Source organism: Calidris pugnax, unplaced genomic scaffold, assembly GCF_001431845.1.
Source record: "Calidris pugnax isolate Ruff unplaced genomic scaffold, ASM143184v1 scaffold188, whole genome shotgun sequence".
NCBI classification, from domain to species: Eukaryota; Metazoa; Chordata; class Aves; order Charadriiformes; family Scolopacidae; genus Calidris; species Calidris pugnax.
In genome coordinates this window covers 1,107,611-1,131,521 of record NW_015091257.1, presented here as the reverse complement: position 1 = coordinate 1,131,521, position 23,911 = coordinate 1,107,611, and the positions used below count along the sequence as shown (strand labels likewise).

At 37.3% G+C, this 23,911-nt stretch overlaps 1 protein-coding gene across 1 annotated transcript in view; it reads left to right on the top strand.

Annotated features, from left to right (window-relative positions):
• Positions 1-23,911, top strand: part of TMEM131 (transmembrane protein 131) — a 106,803-nt gene that overhangs the window by 35,661 nt on the left and 47,231 nt on the right. Inside the window, exons 4-11 of the mRNA XM_014960321.1 lie at positions 4,203-4,271; positions 14,378-14,501; positions 15,928-16,044; positions 16,882-17,004; positions 17,728-17,808; positions 19,852-20,002; positions 20,171-20,227; positions 21,194-21,255. Coding sequence (XP_014815807.1) covers positions 4,203-4,271; positions 14,378-14,501; positions 15,928-16,044; positions 16,882-17,004; positions 17,728-17,808; positions 19,852-20,002; positions 20,171-20,227; positions 21,194-21,255 — 784 coding nt within the window. The remainder of the gene's footprint in view (positions 1-4,202; positions 4,272-14,377; positions 14,502-15,927; positions 16,045-16,881; positions 17,005-17,727; positions 17,809-19,851; positions 20,003-20,170; positions 20,228-21,193; positions 21,256-23,911) is intronic.

Sequence of the window (23,911 nt, the reverse complement as noted above, 5' to 3'; positions counted from 1 at the left end):
TCTCCTTCTTAGTATAGCTTGCAGATATTTCTTCCCTATCTAGACAGTTTATTCAGTTCTTTGATCTGCTTTTTAACACTAATTGGAAGAAGGGAAAAGAACTAGCCATTTAATTTGTTTTGTTCTTGCCCATGGTCAGGTTACAGTGCATCTATTCAGGCTTCTCCCTGTTCTTTCCCCACCCTTTCCCCAGACAGCCCCCTCAGGAAATGTTAGCTTTGAAGTTTAACGTCTGATATCATGAGTGTGTTTTCCTGATACAGGGTTAATGGCGTAACTGAGTCCATTAAAACCGAGATTTTTAATGAACAAAACCACCAGCAACAAAAGTTTTTCATCTGCACTTGCAGCAGTGGGTACTGCCAGATGCTGAAGTGTTTAAATGTTTCATGGTAGTTCACATTCTCACTGAGACAGTGTTTAATACCCATGTTTCTAATGTAACTTTAACTGTAAAAATTTAAACAAATTTTCTGATATATGCAACTCAGCCTCATTTTTAAATAGTAAGTCATGGGTGCACTCAGGGAAATATGATTGGTTACTTACTTTTTTAGCCAAAAATGTTCTGACTTTGAGGTGGTTCTTTCAAGGACATTCTGGCACGCAAAGTACCCGCTGTGAGGTATTTGCCTATTTGTCATTTTGAAAACTCACATGGTTATTTTGAGACACACTTTCATTTTATTTTGAGGTAATAGAAAGCCACTACTTTGTTGTTTCTAAGAGTTTGTGTTGTTACATAAAATCATGAGTTCTCTTGCTATTTGGCCGTTTAATGTTGTTGTCTTTATTTCTTGACGATTTATCACACAGGAGAAGAAATAAAACCCTTTAAATGACTAGTAAAGTAATGTGGGAAAAGTACATGTGGAATAATGCTTAGATTTGAATTTTCCACAGTAGCAATTAAAGATGGTACAGATAAGATTCCACAGAGCACAAACCTCCTCCAGAAATCCCAGAACAGCTAGAAAGGTAAAGTGAGGATACAGAGAAAAAGTTACTGCCCAACTTTGCAGAGATCTTTAAATACTGTATTTGACAAGCATTTCTTCATCTCCAAATGCAGAGATGTGCACAGATTATTTTAAAATTATGAATGTCTAGTGCTCTGTGATAAACAGCAAAACAGTATGGAAGTGCTACAGAATGTCCTTAGACATTGCAGCACAGATGGACATCCAATATCACCTACAGACTTACCAGGCATTGATATTTTGACCACCTTTATAACTGTGTCTGTGACTAACCTTATTCAGACCTTAAGTTGTGCTTCAGTGAATTGCATCTGGTAGTAGGTTACTCCTGGGGAGTAGCAGTACAGTAGTTAATAGTTGAGGTAAATGACTTCGTCTTTGGAGGACAGAGCGGATGGCACAGCTAGGGTAATGGTTGTGTCAGGTGGTGTGTGTAGTTCACTCTCAAGTCTCATTTTTAAAGTCAAGATTCTTGCAGGAGAGGAAAAATGTTTGAACCATCCTAAATCATCGCCAGAAACTAGTCATTCCTGAAACTTCATAGGTTCAAATGACTCCCGGCCAATTCTTGGTCTGTTGCGGCTTGTGGGCAGATGTCAGTAGTCCTCTATCATTCAGACATATCTTTTCCTTTTCGTGTTCTTCTACTTGACTTGGAAAGTTAGAAAATTGGAGGGATAGGGAAAGAAAAATGTTTAAATTCTGATATAAGACTGGGAGCCGTAGCTCTACATGCATACAATAGTAATTAACTTAAATGACATTTATGCTGTAAAGTTGCCCTGCCCATGGGTGTATCCAGCCTTCAGTGAGCAAGTGCCCAGCAGAGCAGACATTATCATCTTTTTGTAAGTCTGCTGCAAGTTGACTCTTGTTGGGCCTCTTGGTAGGCAAAGTTTGGGAATTCCAATATTGCTTGTTCCCATTTGAATCTTATTACAGTTGTTACTTTTATTATAATAGTTGACATTCATTATGATGTAGCTGCCTTTACCAGACTTCAGCCATTTAAAATTCTGTGTAGTCTAAATAGCTACTCAGGATAATATAGCTATGCAGTCTGAGAAAGTTTTGCTTAAACTTTTCATAGATGTGGAGAAAGGTGTATGTCCTGATTGTTCAAGTTAGGTCAAGTTACTCTTGACTGTATTTTCAATGTACTTGAAAGGAAGATCTTCATTGTCTCTTCTGTAAACATTTCTGATAACTTTTCCACAAAAGGAATTTATATGTCCTTTTACGAATATTTAATTGTCAATAAAAAAGAGGTGCTGGCTGACTGTTCAGAGTTTTGAAATTGGAAAAAAAATGACAGAACGATTTTAAAACTCATTATTGAAGAAGAGTAGTTTTCATTTAGTGTTACCTTGACAATGGAGGTACATGAGCTTTTAGTCCTTTCAGTTTAAAAATGCACTCTAAATGTTTTTTTAAAATTGGACCATAAACTTTGAAAAGTGAGATGATCACTTTGAAGACTTATTATTGACTTGTTTTATCCTTTCAAAATATCACTGCTAATGTAATTTTCCAACTTTCTCTTATGTTCAGTGTCTCTGTAAACTTTGTTTTGTTGAGCACTTGTTCCACAAGGTATGGTTTTTAGGCTGAGAAGCTATACCCAAGCTCTCTCTTATTTGATAGCTGTAATGAGTCACAGCAGCAGTTAATAGTAGCAAGAATTGTAATTTTCTGTAGATCTGAATACAGTTCTTAGTGTTTCTTACACCTTCAGTTCTATTGTTGATTTTCAGATCTATTGTAATCTGTATATGCACACACATACACACATGCATGTGCATGCATGCACACATGCTTATATAAGTATACACCAAAGCTAACTGTACCATGCCTACTCTTGCACCAATAGTGTTTTAATTCTATTCTGTGGATAAAGCTATTTGTAACAACTAAGCTCTAAGTAGCATTGAAGATGTTTTGAAGTCCAAACTTACAGAGATTTACATCAATCATCATGGATAGATCTCCCCGTTACACATGTATTATACTTGAGGTTGTGAAGATTCAGTTGTGGAGTACTAGAGTGAATCATTGAGACATTGTATTTTTATTAAGAAGCTGTTGATTTATTACACTGCTGCTGTTGCCCAGATCTGTGCTATTAGAGAATGCAGTTAAGGTTTCATACCCTATTCTTAAATTTTTACTCCTGTAATTAGCTCCTTCTTGAAGTAGTTCTGAAGTATGGAAAAACATACGAATTTGGTCAATAATTAGTTTTCCTGGAAGAGTGGATGGAATTAGGTTGATTGAGTTCACTTGATGGTCTTGGGCCATTCAGGAGCCATTGGTCTTAAGCCATTCTCTAGCCTTTCCTATTTATTTCTTTTACATTATTGTTTCCCTGTTTTATGTTTTATTTTATGAATGATTTTTACTCAGCCCAAAATGAAGTGTTACTGAATTACAGAAATACTTACGTGTGGTCACAGTCACATCACTCTGAATATGAAAATTTTTCAGTCAATGAAGCTGTTTTGTATTTTTTCTTGTAACTTACATTGTGGGTTATTGATTGTGCTCTATGTAACTGTACTGGTAAAATAAGCAGCGGTAAAGAGTGTTTCCAGATACTTTGTTGGTTTTGCTGCTGGATTGTTTGAGTATTTAAGTTTTAGTCTTCATCTATTAGCATTCTCCTAAATAGTTTCCAGTGGGAAGTTAGTATAGGCAAAGCTAAGGAATCTGTCCAGAGCAGAGCATCTGTCTTCTGGAAATTGAGTTTTTAACAGTATTGAGATGGGCTGTTTTCTCCCATGTGTGCTCAATACCATCAAATGGGTTCGAGATTGTTTATGTACTACTATAGATGTATCTAGAGAAACTCATTATATGAAAATTACTGTTATACATTGAGGAAGATGTTTGGATATTGCTATGCAAGATGATATAAACCTGTTTAGCTTACTGTTTCACTTAGCCATCACTATCTAGAGGACAACTAACATTTCAATTATGTCCATTTCCAAGATGCATTCTCTTGCATAATTTTTCTTGGAGACACCACATAATCATGTAAGTGGTTGGTAAAATTACAGTATTCTGACTAGACGAGTTTGTCAAGCTGTTTTTCTTTTGAATTACTTGCTCTATTATTAGTATTAATGAATGTTTTGCTAAGAAAGGGCAGTTTGGGATGGGAAGGGAGTAACAGTGTATCATTTAACAGTATCTTTTACAGTGTTTCAATGTTTCTTGCAGTGTATCCCTATATCGGGGAAATTGCCGACCTCTCCGGTTTGAGCCACCAATGCTGGATTTCCATGAACAGTAAGTTGAAAAGTCTTTTGATCTGTTTACTTAGATAAATAGAAAAAAAAAAAAAAATCTCAAGAGCATTTAAAACTGATGGGTGAAGGTTGTATACAGAAATTGCATCGATAGACTGTCCGTAGCTCTAGGTTGACCTACTTTCTCCAGAGAGCTGGTGTACTCAGTCTTAGACACATGTAGCAACCTATCAGCTGCTGTGGTCTTGGCAGTGTAGGTACTTGCATTTAATTTTTAGGCACTTGTACAGCTGCTCTGTAGGGTGGAAACAGTTATAGACTTAAAACTTAATGTAGTGAGGTGAGTTTACCTTCTTGTCTGTGCATAACCCATGTCAGAGAGCATCTATTCTAGCACGTCCATTTTGCTATTGCTTTGGTGGCAAAAAAATTTTGTCAGTGGACCTGCAGTTATTAGAACAGTAAGGTAGAGTTGTGAAAATATAGCCTCAAGTAGAACAAACAGTGTCTGGGAACCCAGCTCCATGCTCCGTGTTGCAGCTGGTTGCTGTTTCGCTTCTCAGTATGACTGTAGTGGCTTTACAGCAAACTTATCTGTGACTTCTCTAAAAGATAAAAGAGAGGCGGGAGGAAGGAAGTGTAACAATTTCAACAATGTATCTGTTTGTAATCAGATCATCTGAGAACTACTTGTCTTAACTTTTCTTACCAGTAACCGGTTACTGTGTATTAGTAGCAACAGTCATTGATCTTCTTGTCAGTCAAAATCAGTTCTGGAGTTGGTGTGCATGAATATGGCCTCTGTGCATGATTACTTTGACACAAGGTAGACCTCACGGAGGACATTTCAAACATTTTATTAACAGTTCAACCTGGAAGTAAGGAAACAGTCCAGGTGTGCTTTACCACACTGCTGCTGGCTGAATGGCTGCTTTGTTTACAGGAAAACCATGGATTATCAATATAAATATAGTATCCCTTGTCTGTAGGAAAGACCATTGTACAGTACTACAGAGATGTGAAGGGAAGCTCCTGTGTATTGATGTGGTGTGTACTTCTGTTTGTGAAAGCAGAGAGGCTGTAACTGTATTTCCAAAAAGAAGGCATATACAAAAAAAAAAACACCCACCAAAACAAAAAACCACCCCCTCCCCAAAAAACCCCCACATAATGCTGCTAAATAGCAAAGCTGTATGAAAATGCGTCATTTTACAGAATTTATTTGTACTCAGTCTAAAAAAAATTATAACTTCCTTCTGAGTTAAAGGCATAATAAATCATTCCGTCACCTCTTCCTTATCCCTTCAAAATTTCAGAATCTCTAGCTTCCAATGTGTGTGTTTGTTGGTTTTGTAATATCAGCAACTGGTCCTACATAAGAGCTTATTTGAGCTTCTAAATTGAATAGCAAAATGCGTAGTGGTAAGCCTTGCTCTATTGCATCTCTGCTATAACAAATTAGGTTAGAGTTAAAAAATTATAATGGCAATTACAGTACAAACTCAAACTTGTGGAACAGTTTGCTCTTTGTTAGAGTTAACTATTGATTTAGTTTTAAGGGGTTTTCTCTTAAAATTCTAAAAGTTTTCATTTCATAGTAATTGCCGGATTTGACATTTCAAATGTATTTTATATACCTTTTACTAGTATGAATAAAGTGCTATATTAATGTGTTCTGAAATATCTTGCTTTTAAAGGTCATCTGTACTTTGCATGCCTACCTGAAGAAAGCTACATGTTTTTCTTTGCTTTAGACTTTCCAAAGATGATTTTTTAATTTTATTTTTTCTAAAAATAGACCCCAGACAGTGTCATAAATTCTTTAGGCTGTTCTTCATTATATTTTTGCTTTTTGATAGAATCATAGAATCATGTAGGTTGGAAGGGACCTTCAAGATCATCTAGTCCAACCATCAACCTGACTCTGATAAAAAAAAACATCACTAAACCATGTCCCCCAGCATGTCAACCCGTCTTTTGAACACCTCCAGGGATGGTGCCTCAACCACCTCCCTGGGCAGCCCATTCCAATGCTTGATAACCCTTTCAGTGAAGAAATTTTTCCTAATATCCAGCCTGAACCTCCCCTGGCACAACTTGAGGCCATTTCCTCTAGTCCTGTCGCCTGTGATTTGGGAGAGACCGACCTCCATCTCTCTACAACCTCCTTTCAGGTAGTTGCAGAGAGCAATAAGGTCTCCCCTCAGCCTCCTTTTCTCCAGGCTGAACAACCCCAGCTCCCTCAGCTGCTCCTCATAAGACTTGTTCTCCAGACCCCTCACCAGCTTCATTGCCCTTTTCTGGACATGCTCCAGCACCTCAAATTCTTTTTTGTGGTAAGGGGCCCAAAACTGGACACAGCACTCGAGGTGAGGCCTCACCAGTGCTGAGTACAAGGGGACAATCACCTCCTGAGTCCTGCTTACCACACTGTTCCTGATACAGGCCAAGATACTGTTGGCCTTCTTGGCCACCTGGGCACACTGCTGGCTCATGTTCAGCCGACAGTCGACCAACACCCCCAGGTCCCCAGCTTTTATATAGGCTGTTCTTGTCAGAGCTGAAAGCACTGAAGAAACAGTGTAGATCCAGTGCACTGTTAAGGTCATGCAAATCTCTTGAGAAGGGCTCTGTACAGTAAATGCAGAACTGCACTAGGGGATCGCTGCCTTCTGTCAGTTAAAATAGGGGACCTGTTTGTTAAATCTTGGTTCTGTTTGGGTTTTTTTCTAACAGTATAATATAAGATGATTAATGTATCTGTTGCGGTTTATATCATAATCTCAGGCAGAAATTGTCTTCTGATTTATTAAAGCTCCAGTGACATGTCAAAAGCAGTTTTAGAAAAGCTTTAGATACAAAGCCCTGAAGTTCAGTTTAAAATCTGTGCTTAGGCATTTAAATAAAAGTGAGCCAACTCTGAGAAATGCTGAGTAACTCAACCTTATGGTGGGAACAAACTGCAGGTGCCAAGCACCTTAGAAGTCAGATTATACAGATTTAAGCTTTTCGGCTTTTTTGCCTTTTAAAATAGACAGGGTTTACACATTCAAATTCCGGCTTTTCTTTCTTTGCTAATTATGGGTTTCAGGAAAGGCATAAAATGCATTTTTAGTTTCTGAATAAGTATTGTACTTAAGAGGTGTTTTGTGAATAGCTAGCATGTAGCATTTAGTAGAGCAAGCTTGTTCAAAGTTCATGTTTATGCTGAGCTATCATCATGCATCATTCCTAGGCTAAAGAAAGTTGCGATATTTAATTCCAGTTGTAAGCTAACCCATTCTTCCTGTGACGTTTTTGGTCTACTAAGAGTGTGTGGGTTTAATCAGATGTTTAAAAAACATGCCATCTTGAGCAGCAGTAATATTTATTGAAAGTTATTTTATCTAGGGATCTGAAAATTAAAATCAGTATTAAGTTGATAAATAGGTGCTGTAGCCACGCTTCCTGTGCTCCACCTGGAGATTAGATTACAATGGCCTTATACTTCTCTTTTCTAGCAGTTGGGGGTTTTTTAGTGCTGTTTTAATATAAAATAAACACTACCATATTCTACCACTTTGAAGGCAATCCAGGTAATCTCTCATTTATCAAAGGAAATGTATGCTGCATGTTAGGATATGCAAATCTTCAGCTCACTTGAAGAGATCCCAAATGTTCTCTGTATACATTAAGCCTCTGGGAATGGGGTGGAACTGATGCAGGTTCTCCTATATCACTGCTCCAGGGGACTGCTTGCACTAAGTGGAATACTCATTTGGTTACTTAATGTGGAACCCTTCTGCTTGTGTTTCTGAAGCAACATCAGTCTTCTTCTGGAACGAATTCTGCAATATGTTGGATATTAGAGATTTGGGGCTTCAAAGAGAACAAACAAGAAAAATCCCTCCACCCAAAGCCAGCTCCACAACTAGCTGCCTTCATTCTTAGCTGCGTTCTGTTCCTTTGTAATCTCTCTTTGAATCTGTTACTCTCCCCTGTTGTTAAATGGGAATGGAATAATTGAGGTGTTCTAACAACACAAACAGTAACCATTACGTCGTCTTCCGTAGCTTTGGGAGTTGGTTGCTCAGAGGCTATTTTGGCAGAACAGTCATGACCTATATGGCTTTCTGTATGAGACAAGTCTTCATATTGGAGATCTTGCAAGTGGCCCATCTGGGCAAAGACTGAAGACGACTGTTGAAGGGCAGTTTATATTCAGTTTTTGCATCTGCTTTGTGGAAGAACTTGAATCTTCATAAATCTTGATACATTGCCTTCATCTGTGTTAATTCAACTCTGACAATATCAAAAGTAAAGTTTTTAAGTTCTTCACACTTAAATTTTTGGTAGAAGTAACTTTTGGTAATGGAGCACTAAGGTACTGAGTATTTTAGGATACTAACACAATATAAGCTAGAACTGCTTACCATCAAAATTTTAAAATGTGGAATTATTTTACAGATGAAGTTGATAATACGTCCTCTTCATAGAAATGATTGGTGGTGTATGAAATTTTACTTCTAGCAAAAGTAGTATTTTAATCCTTGGTCAACATATGCTTCTGTGGTAAATGAAGATTCTTGCTTTTCTCAATTTGAGCAAGGTCCCATTCTCTAGACAAGGTTTTCTTGTTGGTAAGATAGTACTCTGAGAATCTGTCTTTTTGTTTTCTGTTGATAAACAATCTCACCTAGCATTTCCTTTGAAATGTTTTCCTTAGGGGATTTTTGTAACATTTTCATGTTTCTTATTTGGCAGGATATTCTGTGAAAGCTTGAGCTGGCCTTGAAAGCAATTGCTTGGTAATGATCAAATATTTGATACCTTCTTGCAGGTCTTGGGACCTTATGTTACTTGAAGTAACATAAGAGAATGGGAAGTTTAGCAAACTGATCTATTTTCTTCAAAAACTCTAATCTTCTAGGAGAAAGTAGTGGACAATTTTAGCAACTAAAGGTTTATCCAAATCACTGGTTTTCTTACATTTTAAACAAACATATTTACAAATTGTGAAAGGACTTATAAGGTACCTATAATGTGCAGCCATATGTTCTCATGGTACATTCGTTACATTTCTATTTGTGAGAGTCTGTTTTTTCTTTCTTTTTTTTTTTTAAATATTGCAAAATGAAAATTTAATTTCCCTTGGAGCTTGCTAAATGTAAGCAACTGTGGACAGTAAATTGACATTTACTCCAGATCTGCCTCTGGTTTTATTCATGTATCATGCTAGACTGCAAAATGCTGCCAAAGTAAATAATAATTTATTACACTCTTCATTCATTCAAACCACGGTTGGTGACATGATTGGATAAGACTCTGTTTTATATATGGGGTTTTGCTAACTGTTTGGAAAAGGTATGGTTTGTTGTATGGAATCTAAGTTATATTTCTAACATACAATGGGGCGTTTGCTCTGTTTAGTATGTTAATGGACACTAGCTGTTAGTCAAGTGTAATACAAAATAACTGTCTTAATTTGTGAAGTCAATGAAAGCTGGAAGCTGAGAAACAATTGGTCCACAGGCTAGTACATATACGAAAATAGAACCGTTGTCTTTTCTTTTGCTTCTCTGAGTTAGTGATGCGTTTGCATTCTCAAACTTAGGTGCTTCAGTTACTCTAACTTCAGTTAAAGGAGCCACTTGCCTGTGTCATTTAACCAGTGATGCATATGGTTTCGTGTGAAGGAGGAAGAGCTCTGTAGTCACAAATTTTCTAGTCTTGTATACCATACAGGCTTCCTTCACATAAGAAGCTACTATTTTCTTCAGAAAGGGGTACAGAAGGCATTCCCTTTCAGTCTGTAGAGGGAACCTTGCAAGTCTGTCTTGTTTCATTTAATTAACAGTAGCTGAATACATTACAAGTCAACACCCAAGTTCTTCTTGATGGAGCACACTTTCTCAGATCTTCTGACTGGAGAACCGCCTACATTGGTTCAGGAAGTTCCCAAGCTGCATATATTTGGAGACTAGGAGAGTTTTTCTGGCACCTGACTTTGTATGCTTTCCACTTCATTACACTTTTGTCTTCTAGGCTTCTGCTGTTCACTCCTATCTGATGCAGTGAATCTAAATCCTGTGATTTAAATCCTGTGAATTTAGATACTGTGAAGACTAAATCCTGTCTGATTTAGCCTACGTGAAACTTTTTATATGCTCTGTGGCAACTAGTCTTACAATTGTTTCAGCAGTTGCAAAATAAATAAATACTTAGGAGAAAATATATTTGCTAAACTCTCAAATTCATGAGGAATTTACCTGAATTGAATCTTGAGTATATTTACCTGTACTCCAGCATGCAGAAATCTAAGAGGGAAGCTTTTGTTTGACTTCAGATGTCTATCCAGTCTCATAATAAAGAATAGGAGATGGAAGAAGAAGAATGCTTCTGCTGAATTTATATCCTTTGTTTTTCAGTAGTAGATTCATATCGGTTTTCATAAATCAAGTGAACATTTTACAGAGATGTCTAAACTATATGCAGTAAGAAAAAATGTAATCACTCTTCTAAAAGGGCACTTGCTCAATTCATATTTGCTTCACAGTGAATAGCAAGATATTTTTGCAAGTTAGGTTTGAGCCAATAACTCAGCGACTCATCTACCCAGCTTTTTGCAGGAGCTGCTTTCCTTTGTTAAAAAAAATCTGCCTCTTGGTCCCTAGAGCAGCAATGAATATCATTGCAAGGACATGCTTACAACGCAGTGCAGATACTAACGCAGACTTTGGAAAGAATTGAGTTGCAGTAGTGAAGAACATGAACAGAGGCTTCTTTACCCATTTGAACCTCACCCTTCTTAATTACCATATTCTCATCTAGGTTGTGGTATCTGCTTTTTTTATCAGTGTAGGTGGACCTAGCATTATACAGGGACAAAAATCTTACGTGCTTTGACAGTTCATGTTTGCCTGAAGGTGTGTGTCTGTACCAGCTTCTTGCAGTGAAAAGTGCTAGCTGTGACCGCTCCAGGAAATTCTGCTGTAAAATTTGGCACCAGGTAATGCTATACTTGTGCAGATCATTGTGGCTTGATAATCTGCAGCCTGGAGAGCATCCCTTATGTGATTATTTCTTGGGATGTAGGTTCATTAAAGGATGCCTGGTGCGCACTGCTTTACCTGGATTTTACCACGTCTGATGGCAGAAAAAACAAGTGAGGTTTGTCCTATTTCTGTAGATTTGGCTAACATCAAGCTTAAAGAATATAAGGAAAGCTGTATCTGAGCAAAAGATAATACTGGACTTACTGTTTCTAAATCAGAATGGTCAACAAAACAGTTAACTAAAACATAGTCCTGGCAAGAGAATTCCTTTTTAGTGACTTCTGCCTTTATCACCTATAATTATACTGTGGTGGTTTAGTCTAGAATCAGAAGTTAGTGAACTGTGATGCCTGTCATGGCTGCTTCCCTACTTGGTTTTGTAGGCTTTAGCCTCTCAAGTATACTGTCTTATATTCTCCTTTTTTCAGAACTGGAAAAGCATGAAGGCCTTAAAAGATTGTTAATATTTGAAACTTTTCCTGGGATAATGAGTCTTACTTCCAAACTACCTTCCTGACAGGAACAGGCTGGCACTTCAGTATTACCAGTTCATTCAACGTAGTTTTCTTGGCTTGGTGGTGTTTTCCATTTTATGCATGATAAAAAGTGTCTCTTAAGTCAACTCTGATCTTAGATTTTCAGTGCACAGCTGGTTCTCTGTAGAGACCACAGGTGATATGCTAGTCCTGTCATTTGCTCACATATGTAATACAGTGCTTAAAAATCTACCTCATCTTCTCTCACTTCCTGCTCTTGTGGTTGGTGGGAACAGTTCTGTTTGAATCTTGTTTTCAGCTCTTAAGCTCCTTTTATGAAGGCTGGGTTTGAGTGCATTGTAATAGAAGAGGAGGATGGTTTCCCCATCTTGGGGAGCTACTGAACATGCTCTGGGGAAGAGAAGTACCCAGAAAGTGCAATTTGGCAAGCAAAAGAGTTGCAACAAGATGCTGCTGGCAGCATGTCTTTCAGCGAGGAGAACGAGAAACTGCAGTGAGAACTAGACAGCTGATCCTCAGGAGAAAATGAAAGAGCTTTCTTTGGTTTTGGAGGAGTTTGGACCATTGTATTTTTTGATGTTGGCGGAATCAGAGAGTACTTCTTCAAGGCACAGCCAATTTCTCTAAAAAATGAATTCACTGCAAAATTGCTGAGAGTTACAAAAGCTTACTTATGACTTTCACAGTTACCAAGCAGATAAAATCCTCAGGCCCATCTGTACTGATGTCAGTTTGAAGCAGTGGGTTCAGCACTTGGGGGGTCCTGGTTAACTCCATATCGGCAGATGCTTTTCTCAGTTGTGCTTTTGTAGGTTGGTTGTTTTTTGCTTTTGTGTTTTGGTGGTTGGTTTTTTGTTTTGGGTGTTTGTTTGGTTTGGTGGGGGTTTTTTCTGGGGATGGGGTAGAGATGGGGAACATTGGAAGGCTGGCTCTCATTCAAATTCCTCTGGTCTGATAAGCTTTTCCCTAGCAAACTGAAAACAGGTGTAGAGGTTTACCGTTTGATTCCATTGATCAACAATGCAGCAGTTACAGCAGTTAATGCAAAACATCACAGCTGATAAACCATTTCTCTTTCTAATATCCGTGTGTATACTGGCAAAAGATATGAATATTTTCATATTATGGCTTAACCTGGTTTTGTGTGGGTTTTAAAAGAGAAATTGTCATCTTTATTACAAGTGAAGTTGGAGAAGTCAAAATGAGACTTTTCGAAGTGAAAGAAGGATCGAGAGCAAGCGTTTGCTGATGGAGACATGAAATTAGGAGGAATCAGCAAGCAAGCAAAGAGATTTACAGTAGTAAAGGGCAGATATATTCTACTGTTAGTGATGATGCAGTTTATTTAAGGTTCATAATTGTGTCTTTGAATTAATATTATGGTCTTTAGCGTCTGTCTATTTAGACCATGTTTCGTAAGTAGGAGGTGCTGTCTGCTACCGCAATCACTTTTTAAATTGTGGTATAGTTTGATTACTGTCACTAAGTCCTCCATTCAATACAACCTTTAATTTACAGCAAGCTTATGTTGCTCTGTCTGTTGAGACACACCCTCCCCCTCACCAAGTTGAAAAACTGCAACTAGAATAGCACTTATTATTTGGCCTGTTAAAGTTAACTGTGGATGGCGGAACAACTGACTGTTACTGGGCATCGTCACATGGATATTAACTCTTATCAATACTGTTGTGGTCCTTGCAATGTTTGGAGCAGTGACATGGATGGGAGTGCTACATAGAACACATGCAGCCTGAAAGTTGAGTTAACTATTTTGAGTTAGAAATTTAATTTGGAGCAAGTTGCAATCTACATGCTTTATTAGTACTTTGGTGCTGATGCCTAACATGTATGTGTTAAAAGGCATGAAAAAAAAATTTGAAGAGATACCAAAGTCTGAAAATAATTGTTCAAACTGAAACATTTATTGTCATGTCAGCGGTTGTAAGCAAAGAGGAAGCAGCCTAAAGCTTGTGTGGAATAAATTATTAGTGTGCTGTTGTTTAACTATTTGGCTTCTGTGTGTTAGACTTCTTAAATTCTAGAATTTATCTCAAGCATTTATTTTTTTTTCCTTAAGGTATGAATTCAAACACAATATACAAATAAGAGTTGTTACTGTACATGTCTGTGTACTTCATTCTGTAGAGCATATTGAAAAATACAACACCAGAAAAATTCTGTGTTCTGGGAAAGACTACTTATAACCTATCAAGAAAAAAATTATGCTTGGACTTTTGTCAGTGTTGTGTTGATTATTTTAAGTTGCTGTGTGCAACCTTTCTTAAGATAGCTATTAAAAGGTTCTAGCATAGTAGAAAACTTTGCCTCTTCTGAGGCTGAAGTAAAAACCTGAAAAATAGAATTTCATTTTAGAGGATGATACAACGTTAAATAAGCCTTAAGGAGAAGTAACCAATAAAATAATGGAAAAGATGTTAACAAAGTAATTCTTCAAGGTAGAATTTATATATGCTACTTGAAAAAAGATTTAATGCAAAGTTCTATTGTCAGTGTTCGTCACTGTTATGTTCCTATCTGATTTAATGGGATAAAGCCCAATGCTCTATTGTCTAGAATTCTAACAGTTTAAAAATATTTTCTTTCTGTTTTGACAGGCCAGTTGGAATGCCAAAAATGGAAAAAGTTTACCTACATAACCCTAGCTCAGAAGAAACAATTACATTAGTATCAATATCTGCTACAACATCACATTTTCATGCATCATTTTTTCAAAATAGGGTAAGTTATTCTGCTTTCTCAAAATGAGCTTTTTCTTCCCCTTTCCCCCCAAAAGGGAGCTTGATCTCCATCCCTTCTTTAATTGAGCTACTTACTGCAATAATTACATACCTAAAAGAATTAAGGTACTACAGTTCTTGATCTCATATCAGTTTCCAAGCAAATTTGAACTGAGCACAGAAACACACACAAACCATGTATTGTGGTTTGACCTGGCAGGCAGCTAAATACCACACAGCTGTTTTCTCACTCCCCCCCCAGTCAGATGGGGAACAGAAAAGGAAGGGGGGAAAAAAAAAATAATTATTCAAAACAAATGATGCACAATGCAGTTGCTGACTGCCTGTTGACCAATGCCCAGCCAGTCCCTGAACAGTGGCTGTTCCCTAGCCAACTCCTCCCAGTTTATATGCTGAACATGACATCATATGGTCTGGAATATCCCTTCAGCCAGTTTGGGTCAGCTGTTCTGGCTGACCCTGACCCCCTCCCAGCTTGTGCATCTCCAGCCTTCCTTCTGGCAGGACGTGAGAAGCTGAAAGGTCCTTGACTTAGTATGAGCACTGCTTAGCAACAACTAAAACATCAGTGTGTTACCAACATTATTCTCATCCTAAACCCAAAACACTGCGCTGTACCAGCTAGTAGGAAGAAAATTAGCTCTATCCCCGCTGAAATTGGGACTCCCTACTAGAAGAAAAGCAATGAAATATATGAGTTCTGACTATATTGGAAGTGTATGCTGTAACTGACGGTTTAACAGCCAATCTCCTTTGTTGCTGAAGTGATTAAGCTTACATTGCCTTACAGCACATACAGGAACAAGCTGTTCTTATAATTTTTCTGCAAATTGTACAGTGGTGTTAGTGTGGAACAGTCACTCCAATGCACTTATAATTATTGCAATCGTGTTACAGGAACTTGCAAGTTAAAAATTATGGTGTCAGCAGGGTTAACTTTTAACCACATTACTGTCAGATATAGTCTTCTAGTTTCAGTTTTGTCTGCAGGGCCTGTGGCTAAGCAGGGGCCATGTAAACACTAAAACTTAAACTGTCTATAAGCAACCTTACTCACTTTTGGAAGTCTTGTAGGAATTTTTTTTCTCCAATATTCTGTCCAAAATATTTATGTGGTAAGCTGAATTCTTAAGTTCAGAATTTAACATAAAAAATGATTAAATATGATCCTGCACTAGGTAATAGTTGTAAAATATTGGTATTTATATTACTTTTTATTGCATTTCTATTTGTGTAAAACTTCTATTCATTTTTTCCAAATCTGCAGTAGACTTTATAACTTCAGTTTTCTATAAAGAACACAAGGAGGTCTTCTGTAGCACAAAAACTGTTGTTCATCTGCGGGGTGGAATGTCTTCAATACAGTTTTGCTTATTCCTCTGCTTGCTTGCGTTTGTGTTTTCCAGAAAATTCTTCCAGGAGGGAATACATCCTTTGATGTAGTTTTCCTCGCAAGAGTAGTGGGAAATGTAGAGAACACTTTATTTATTAACACTTCTAATCATGGGGTATTTACTTATCAGGTAAGAGAATTACAGTCTTTCAGAAGAAGTTGTAAAGTGTGAATCAACCAGAGCAGTGTCTATTATGGCATGTTTAACCACGCGAGGATATTTGCACAATAGCGGTGGTGGGGTTTTTTATCAGCCTAGTTGAAGAGGTTTCCATCCCTGCTGCTTGTCGTAACACAGCGGTATACCATTGTAAATATCTGTAGGGCAGTGCTGTAAGCCAGGTTCATGAAATTATGTAGGGTTTAAAATCCTCCCAACTTCTTTGCGTGTTATTTTAGTGGCTTATTGCAGTGATCTAGATTGTTCTTTAGCTCTGTGCTCATTTGATCCAGTGGCAAGACAGTGTTACTCATTAAGCTGGCCAAAAAATTACTTGCTTGAGATTCAGAAAGATAAACTGAACAGATGAGAGAGTCTGAAAAGTGAGAGAAATCCTCTTGTTGAAAGAATAAGACTCTTACCATGACAGTGTTTTGAAAACAACGACAAAAATGTTTTCCATATGGATAGTCTGTTCCATAATGGTATGTTTAAAAGGTATTTCACATCTTTTAAACCTTTATCTGGTATCTAGTGTTTCAGTGTATCAGAAAAAAAGATGACATTTTGACTTCCTGTGTTCTAAATATGTCAGTGTAAGTAGTAGCTATGAGAAATACACTTTAACTGCAGATTAAACCAGTTCGGTTTTTATATCAGTGCTTTAGCATGATACTGGTTTTAAATGTTCGAAGTATATTATAAAATTAATTGAAAAAGTACTTGGTAGATTGCTAAAACTGACACGCATGTGTTAGGCTCTGCAACCATTACATACAGCTAATTATGTTTGTTTTTCTGAACCAGGTGTTTGGCATTGGAGTACCGAACCCCTATCGATTGCGCCCATTTATTGGGGCACGAGTTCCTGTAAATAGCAGTTTTTCTCCTATAATAAATATACATAACCCTCACAGTGAACCTTTGCAGGTGAGCCTTAGAGAAAACCATTAAATGTTCATTTATGTTTATGATATTAAACTGAAATTTTGTTTATTTTGGTATTTCTTAAAATTCCGTTGAACTTTAAAGCTAATTGAGGCCAAGTCTTTCATTCTATATATGTTTTTTCTGTTTAAATGCAAATCAGTTCTAGAAATTGTAGATTATGTGCACAAGTCTCTTAATTTGCTGAATTGAGGTCTTACGGTGAAATTTCTATTTTTAAAATGGTCATAATTACTGCAAAATAAAGAATTAAACTTCACTGGTAATTAGGAAAAATACTGAAGCAAACAAAGTAGAATAGATCTTGTGCTTTTAATCTATGCTTGCCTCTTAGTTTCCTTCTGCTTGTTTTGCGGAGCATAAGGTGTCTTTACGGTGTACCCTAGTATGTAACATTGGCAAGCATTCTTATGTTAAGGCAGGATTGATGTGTATACCTGTACCTTGTCTTGTAACCAACAAATACATGAATAGTCCACTGATACACATCCCATTCTGTTAAGTGATCCACAAACTGTGAAATGCTACAGAAAGCATGAAGTGTAGCACTAGCAAATGGCTGTATCATCATTAAAATGTGAATTTAAAAGATACTACAACAGTCACACAGTTGCTAACTGATGCCATTGGACCTTATAATACCTGATAACTAAAACAGGATCCCTTTAAAGCTGAGTCTTAACATTTTCTTGTTATCGACCTCAGGTGGTAGAAATGTATTCCAGTGGAGGTGATCTCCATTTAGAGCTTCCAACAGGTCAGCAAGGAGGTACAAGGAAGCTATGGGTGAGTATTCATGTCTTGCAGCATTTGTTGTACTTGTTTGGAGTTGTTGTACTTGTACTTGTGTTGTTGTACTAAATTGGAGAAACATTGTTTTGATGGATGGACCACTTAGTGGATAAGGAATTGGCTGGATGGCCATACTCAAAGCGATGTGGTCAACAGCTTGATGTCCAAGTGGAAACCAGTGGTGTTCCTCAGGGGTTGGTGCTGGGACTGGTACTATTTAACATCTTTGTTGGTGACATGGATGGTGGGATTGAATGCACCCTCAGCAAGTTTGTTGACGACACCAAGCTGTGTGGAGCGGTTGACACTCTGGAGAGATGAGATGCCATCCAGAGGGACATAGACAGGGTTGAGAAGTGGGTCTGTGCAAACCTCATAAAGTTCAACCAGACTAAGTGCAAAGGAGAGGGACTTGGGAGTGTTGGCGGATGAGAAGCTGGATGAGCTGGCAATGTGCACTGGTAGCCCAGAAAGCCAACCATATCCTGGATATATCGTATTTCAAAAGAAGCTTGGCCAGCAGATTGAGGGAGGTGATTCTACCCCTCCACTCCACTCTCATGAGACCCCACCTGGAGTACTGCGTCCAGGTCTGGAGCCCTCAACATAAGAGAGACTTGGACCTGTTGGAGCAAGTCCAGAGGAGGGCTGCAAAGGTGATCAGAGGGCTAGGGCACCTCTCCTATGAAGACAGGCTGAGAGAGCTGGGGTTGCTCAGCCTGGAGAGAGAAGGCTCAAGGGAGACCTTATAACAGCCTTTCAGTACTTATAGTTGACCTATAGAAAAGGTGGAGAAGGACTTTGTACAAGGGTGTGTAGTGATGGGATAAGGGGTAATGGTTTTAAATTGGAAGATGGTAGATTTAGATTAGATATCAGGAAGAAATCCTTTCCTTTGAGGGTGGTGAGGCACTGGAACAGGTTGCTCAGAGAAGCTGTGGATGCCCCATCCCTGGAAGTGTTCAAGGCCGGGTTGGATGGGGCTTTGAGCAACCTGGTCTTGTGGGAGATGTCCCTGCCTATGGCAGGGGAGTTGGAACTCAATGATCTTTAAGGTTCTTTTAACTCTGACCATTCTATGATTGTGCCATGGAAAATATGGTGTGACCTCCAGAATGGATTTTTGTACCACAAAAAGCACAGAGGTGTATAAGACAATCTGCACCTGTATGGATTGCATTCTGTCCAGTTTCCTTCATCAAAACATAAAAGATGGAAGCTGTCAACTGAAACATCATCAATTGATCCAAGGACTACTCAAAATATCCTACTTTCTGCCATGTTTATTTGCATTTAAAGTGGAAGAAGTGCCAAGTTTCAAATAAAGGTTTCCTTCTTCTATTTAAAAAAAAAATGAATCCTGTTCCCCAACCTTTCTGTAATTAGATGGGGAAGAATATGCAATTTGAGTATTTTAGCTATGGTTCTGAAGCTAGTCTTGTGTTGCAGCTGTGTCCAGCAAATACAGAAAGAGTTGTCTTTCAAACCCTGAGTGCAGACTGGAACTGATGGAATAGGCTTGGTACAGAAGCTAAAGCAAATTTTGACATTTTGCTGTAAATTGCCTGGTGACTAGTGTACCAGCAGCTCCAAAAGCTTCTGGCTACTTGCAGTTCTGCACTATTTCAGTTTGTGTTTAGCACTGAAACTGTATACCTTGTGTCTGCTTTGGAGAAAAAGCAATTAGAATAGGCAAAAGGAATTTTTGATGTTACATCACTCAATAACATTTTTATTAATAGATTGTATTTATTGATAGATTCTGTCAATTTAGTCTGCTGTGTTTTTACCACAGTTAATCAAATGGGGTGTAAAAGTCCTCTTGCCTGTAGCTATTTTTAATCGGTGTGATATTAGATGATTACAACTACCCTTACAAAATTTAATGGTAACTGTAATAACATGCAGCCTGTCTCTTACTGCTATTGCAGCTGCTTCTCTTAATACAATTATACTCAATGCTTCTATTGGTTTTTTGTGTGGCAGACTTTTGTTATAATTACTGCACTCTCATAATGTGCTTTGATTATTTATCAGGAAATACCTCCCTATGAAACAAAAGGAGTGATGAGAGCCAGTTTTTCTTCAAGAGAAGCAGATAATCATACAGCCTTCATTAGAATAAAAACAAATGCCTCAGACAACACAGAATTTATCATTCTCCCAGTTGAAGTAGAAGTTACAACAGGTTTGTAGAAAAGCGTTTATTTTGTTGTTGTTCCTTGCTTTTTTTTGTTTTATTTTGTTGTTGTTCCTTGCTTTTTTTTTGTTTAAGTTATTCAACTTAATTAACTTTTTGTATAATAAGAAAATAATAACTCTTCTTTTCCTTCTTTTCCTTTTTTTTTCCTTAAAGCGCCAGGAATCTATTCATCAACAGAAATGCTAGATTTTGGTACACTACGAACACAAGGTAAACTCTACTTCAGGTCTCTAAGTATTTATAAGGATTATGGTGGGGAAAGGAAAGCCCAGTTATCTTTGTACTGTTCAGGGCTGCTTGTGGAATGATGCTTCTGTGGAATGATGCTTCTGTGGAATAATGCAGGATAATGATGCGTTAAAACAGTGCACAGCTGTATTCACCTGCAAGTATACTTGAGATGTGTACAAGCAAACAGTAGTTTGCATATCCAGTAATAAGTGTAGTAATAGCATTAGTCTTACTGTTGCACATGACTTGGTCTGAAAACTATTGTCAGTTTACTTCATTTGTAAAATTGTTGTGAAAGATTGCTTTACATCTACATAAGTTTTAATAATTTTCAGACACAGGAAATAATGGAAGTGTGCAAACTTAATCAAATTTGTTACTTTGATAAGATCTTTTTTTGAAGTGCCACTTACACATCTGAGCCTGGCATTTTACATTTTAAATTAATATTGTATAGTCAAATAAAATATGGCAGAAAGTAGTAAAAATGAAGGTATCTTTTGAAACTGTGAAAGGGACTCATTACTGAAGAATAACTGTATATATCTTCTTTCAATTAAAAAAAAATAGCTTCTAAAGTACTTTTCCTCACAACTTATTTAAAAATCTTTATATGTTAACTAAGATTAGTTTCTGCTGAATATTGGTGCATCTGGCAAAATCATTCATTGTAGTATTTTTAGCCTGTTCATTTCTTAATATGTTGGAAACATGAGTGGTTAGCTGAAGCGTGTAATACCTACTAATACACAAAAGTGCAGTTTTTAAGTGTGTCAGATTCTTGGGAGTAGCTATTTTGGCTGGCTATACTGTCATGTTAGTCTAACTTTTTAACTCTGAACAACAGTGGATTTATATGAGAAACCAGCCAGTGCAGATGACTTTGTATAAGGTTCTTATATGAAAATAGCCTAATAGCCAGGTGTGTTTTTTGTTCTTTAACAGATCTGCCAAAAATTTTAAATCTGCATTTATTGAATTCAGGAACAAAAGATGTGCCAATTACAGTAAGTTTTATTTTCTTTTGATTTGAAACTTTCTACTTAGATATTCTTTCTCTCGTAAAAATTGATTAGTCACAAGTTTACCATGTAGTGTTCAGAATTAGAAGCTAGGTGATTCGTGACTGAAAACATAACTTAATAGTAAGACAAATAATCTGTATGCACAGTAAAATTCATTTGCTTCATAGCTTTCTTTGAATGGCTGTTTCAGAGTTTATAGGCTGTGCCTGCAATATCTGAGCCTCTGGAAGCTTTTATACTTGAGAACAGTAACTCCTGTTCAGTGAAGAGAGATTAATGCAGAGTCTATGAGACTCTTTGTCCTCATCACACACTCCATGAGAGTGTATAAAGTGGTTGCCCAACATAATCTTTTAAGATGAGCAAAGAGTAGCTTTCAAGAGCAGGCTGTAAAATGACCCTTGTTTTCTTGAGGTTATCTGCTTTGTAGCTTGAAATGAGAAAAAAGCCTGCAAACACTCTAGAGCCCTTTCCAGTGAGATCACTGCAGCTGCTTGTAAAGTGCAGCCAGCTTCAGAATTCTAGGTTTTGGTTTTTCTGCTTTCTATTTTTATTACAGAATTTTGGCTCTAAGCTGGTAGCCCGCCTTTGTTCATTCATACCTTTTTCCTGTGTAACTTTTCTCAGTGCCCACTATTTTTCTCACTTCTTCCTTCTCCCCTTCCTGTCTTCCCTGTTTCCCAGATCTAGTTGTATAGCTAGCTATACCTTGTCCCAGTGCACTTCAAAAAGTGTTGAAGTGTTGAAAAGAAACCAGAGGAGCCAGAGGAATGACTGAAGGATTGGCAAAGGTTCCCTACTGAGCTCTTAGAGAGCACTTCTGTGTTTTTAAAGCTTACAGCTGTAACTGTAGGGAATAGCATTTTAAGAGTACAGGTCTAACAAAAACTTAAACTAAGATACTGAGGAAACAGGCTAGATGAATTGCAACTAGAAACAGGACACATTTTTAGTAATGAGGGTAACTTTCCACTGTGATAATAGTCTATTGCGATGCTTGCTAAGCTGTTACTCACTAAAAATTGTCGAGAGAAACTCAGTGTAGTACAAACAGAATTTAATTGATTAAAGTCCTAATGCTTATTGCATTAATGAGGTCAGATAATCCTATAAGGTCTCTGGTGGACTTGTAAGCTATAAACCAGCTTCCATGGAGCATTTTTATTTATAAAAAAGAAAAAAGACCTGTATACGATTTTTTACAATTGGAGGGTAAATTTATTAAGTTATTTTTTCAGCTATGTCTGCTATCCTATCATGTCTGTCTTACGAGATTTGCTGGGGTTTTGGCATAGGGACAGTTTTTTATGTTGTTTCTGGTTTGGTTTTGGTTTGGTTTTTTTGGTGTGTTTGTTGTTTTTTTTTTTTAAAGTGTGTAATGTACTTCCAGAGTACTATGCAAATAACCATATATTCAAACCATCAGTATCACTTCTAATATCTGATAATGATGGCCCTAATTCATATTCCTCCATTAAAAAAAAAATTACCCTTATTTTTAAGGTATGGTTTTTGAACCACAGACTATAAACCATAGACTGCAGTCTAATGGAAGGCTATGATTTGATAACCATTATACATGTCATGACAGAACTTTTCCAGATGAATTATTCTTTTACAGTGTACCAAAGCACTAAATTTGGTGGTCTTAAAGCTTTTAGGACTCACTTTTGCAATGATAAAGTTGCCTCATTGGTCCAGATATGATGTATTTTTCAGTGTATCAGATATTTTTTGGTGTGTTTGTTGTTTTTTTTTTTTAAAGTGTGTAATGTACTTCCAGAGTACTATGCAAATAACCATATATTCAAACCATCAGTATCACTTCTAATATCTGATAATGATGGCCCTAATTCATATTCCTCCATTAAAAAAAAAATTACCCTTATTTTTAAGGTATGGTTTTTGAACCACAGACTATAAACCATAGACTGCAGTCTAATGGAAGGCTATGATTTGATAACCATTATACATGTCATGACAGAACTTTTCCAGATGAATTATTCTTTTACAGTGTACCAAAGCACTAAATTTGGTGGTCTTAAAGCTTTTAGGACTCACTTTTGCAATGATAAAGTTGCCTCATTGGTCCAGATATGATGTATTTTTCAGTGGCACATCAAGTCAAATGTTCTTCTTATTAAGGCAAAGCTTTGTTGTGAAGTTTGTAACCCTTCTAGCATTTGAAGCATTATGTGAATTTCTGCTGCTTTGCCAGTCAAGGAATTTCAAAGTGGTAAGCAAGAGTAAAGAATTTTTGAAAGGAATCTGGTGAATAGCTTGCTTCTAGGAAAGCTTGAGAAATGGAATTCTGACCCTTTAGAGCTAGGGTTTAAAAGCAGTGAGACAGAGTACTGCGGCAAATTTCATCTTAATGTCAGAAGAAAAGGCCAAGGCTATAATTAGCATATATTTAAGCTGGGTGCTGGAGGAACTAAATATCTTCAGGTCATCTGCGTGTGAGAGAGTTCTAATACTGTTGCCAGAGCTGTAGTTGTTCTGCCTTTAAGTACTTAGTCATGCTGTGGTCCGACAAATTGGTTGAGGAGAGTAAGAGGGAGTCACTTGACTTTTTTTGGTTCTAAAACTCTTTATAAAAACTTCCTTAATTGCATTTTGTCGTATTTTTTCCATTATT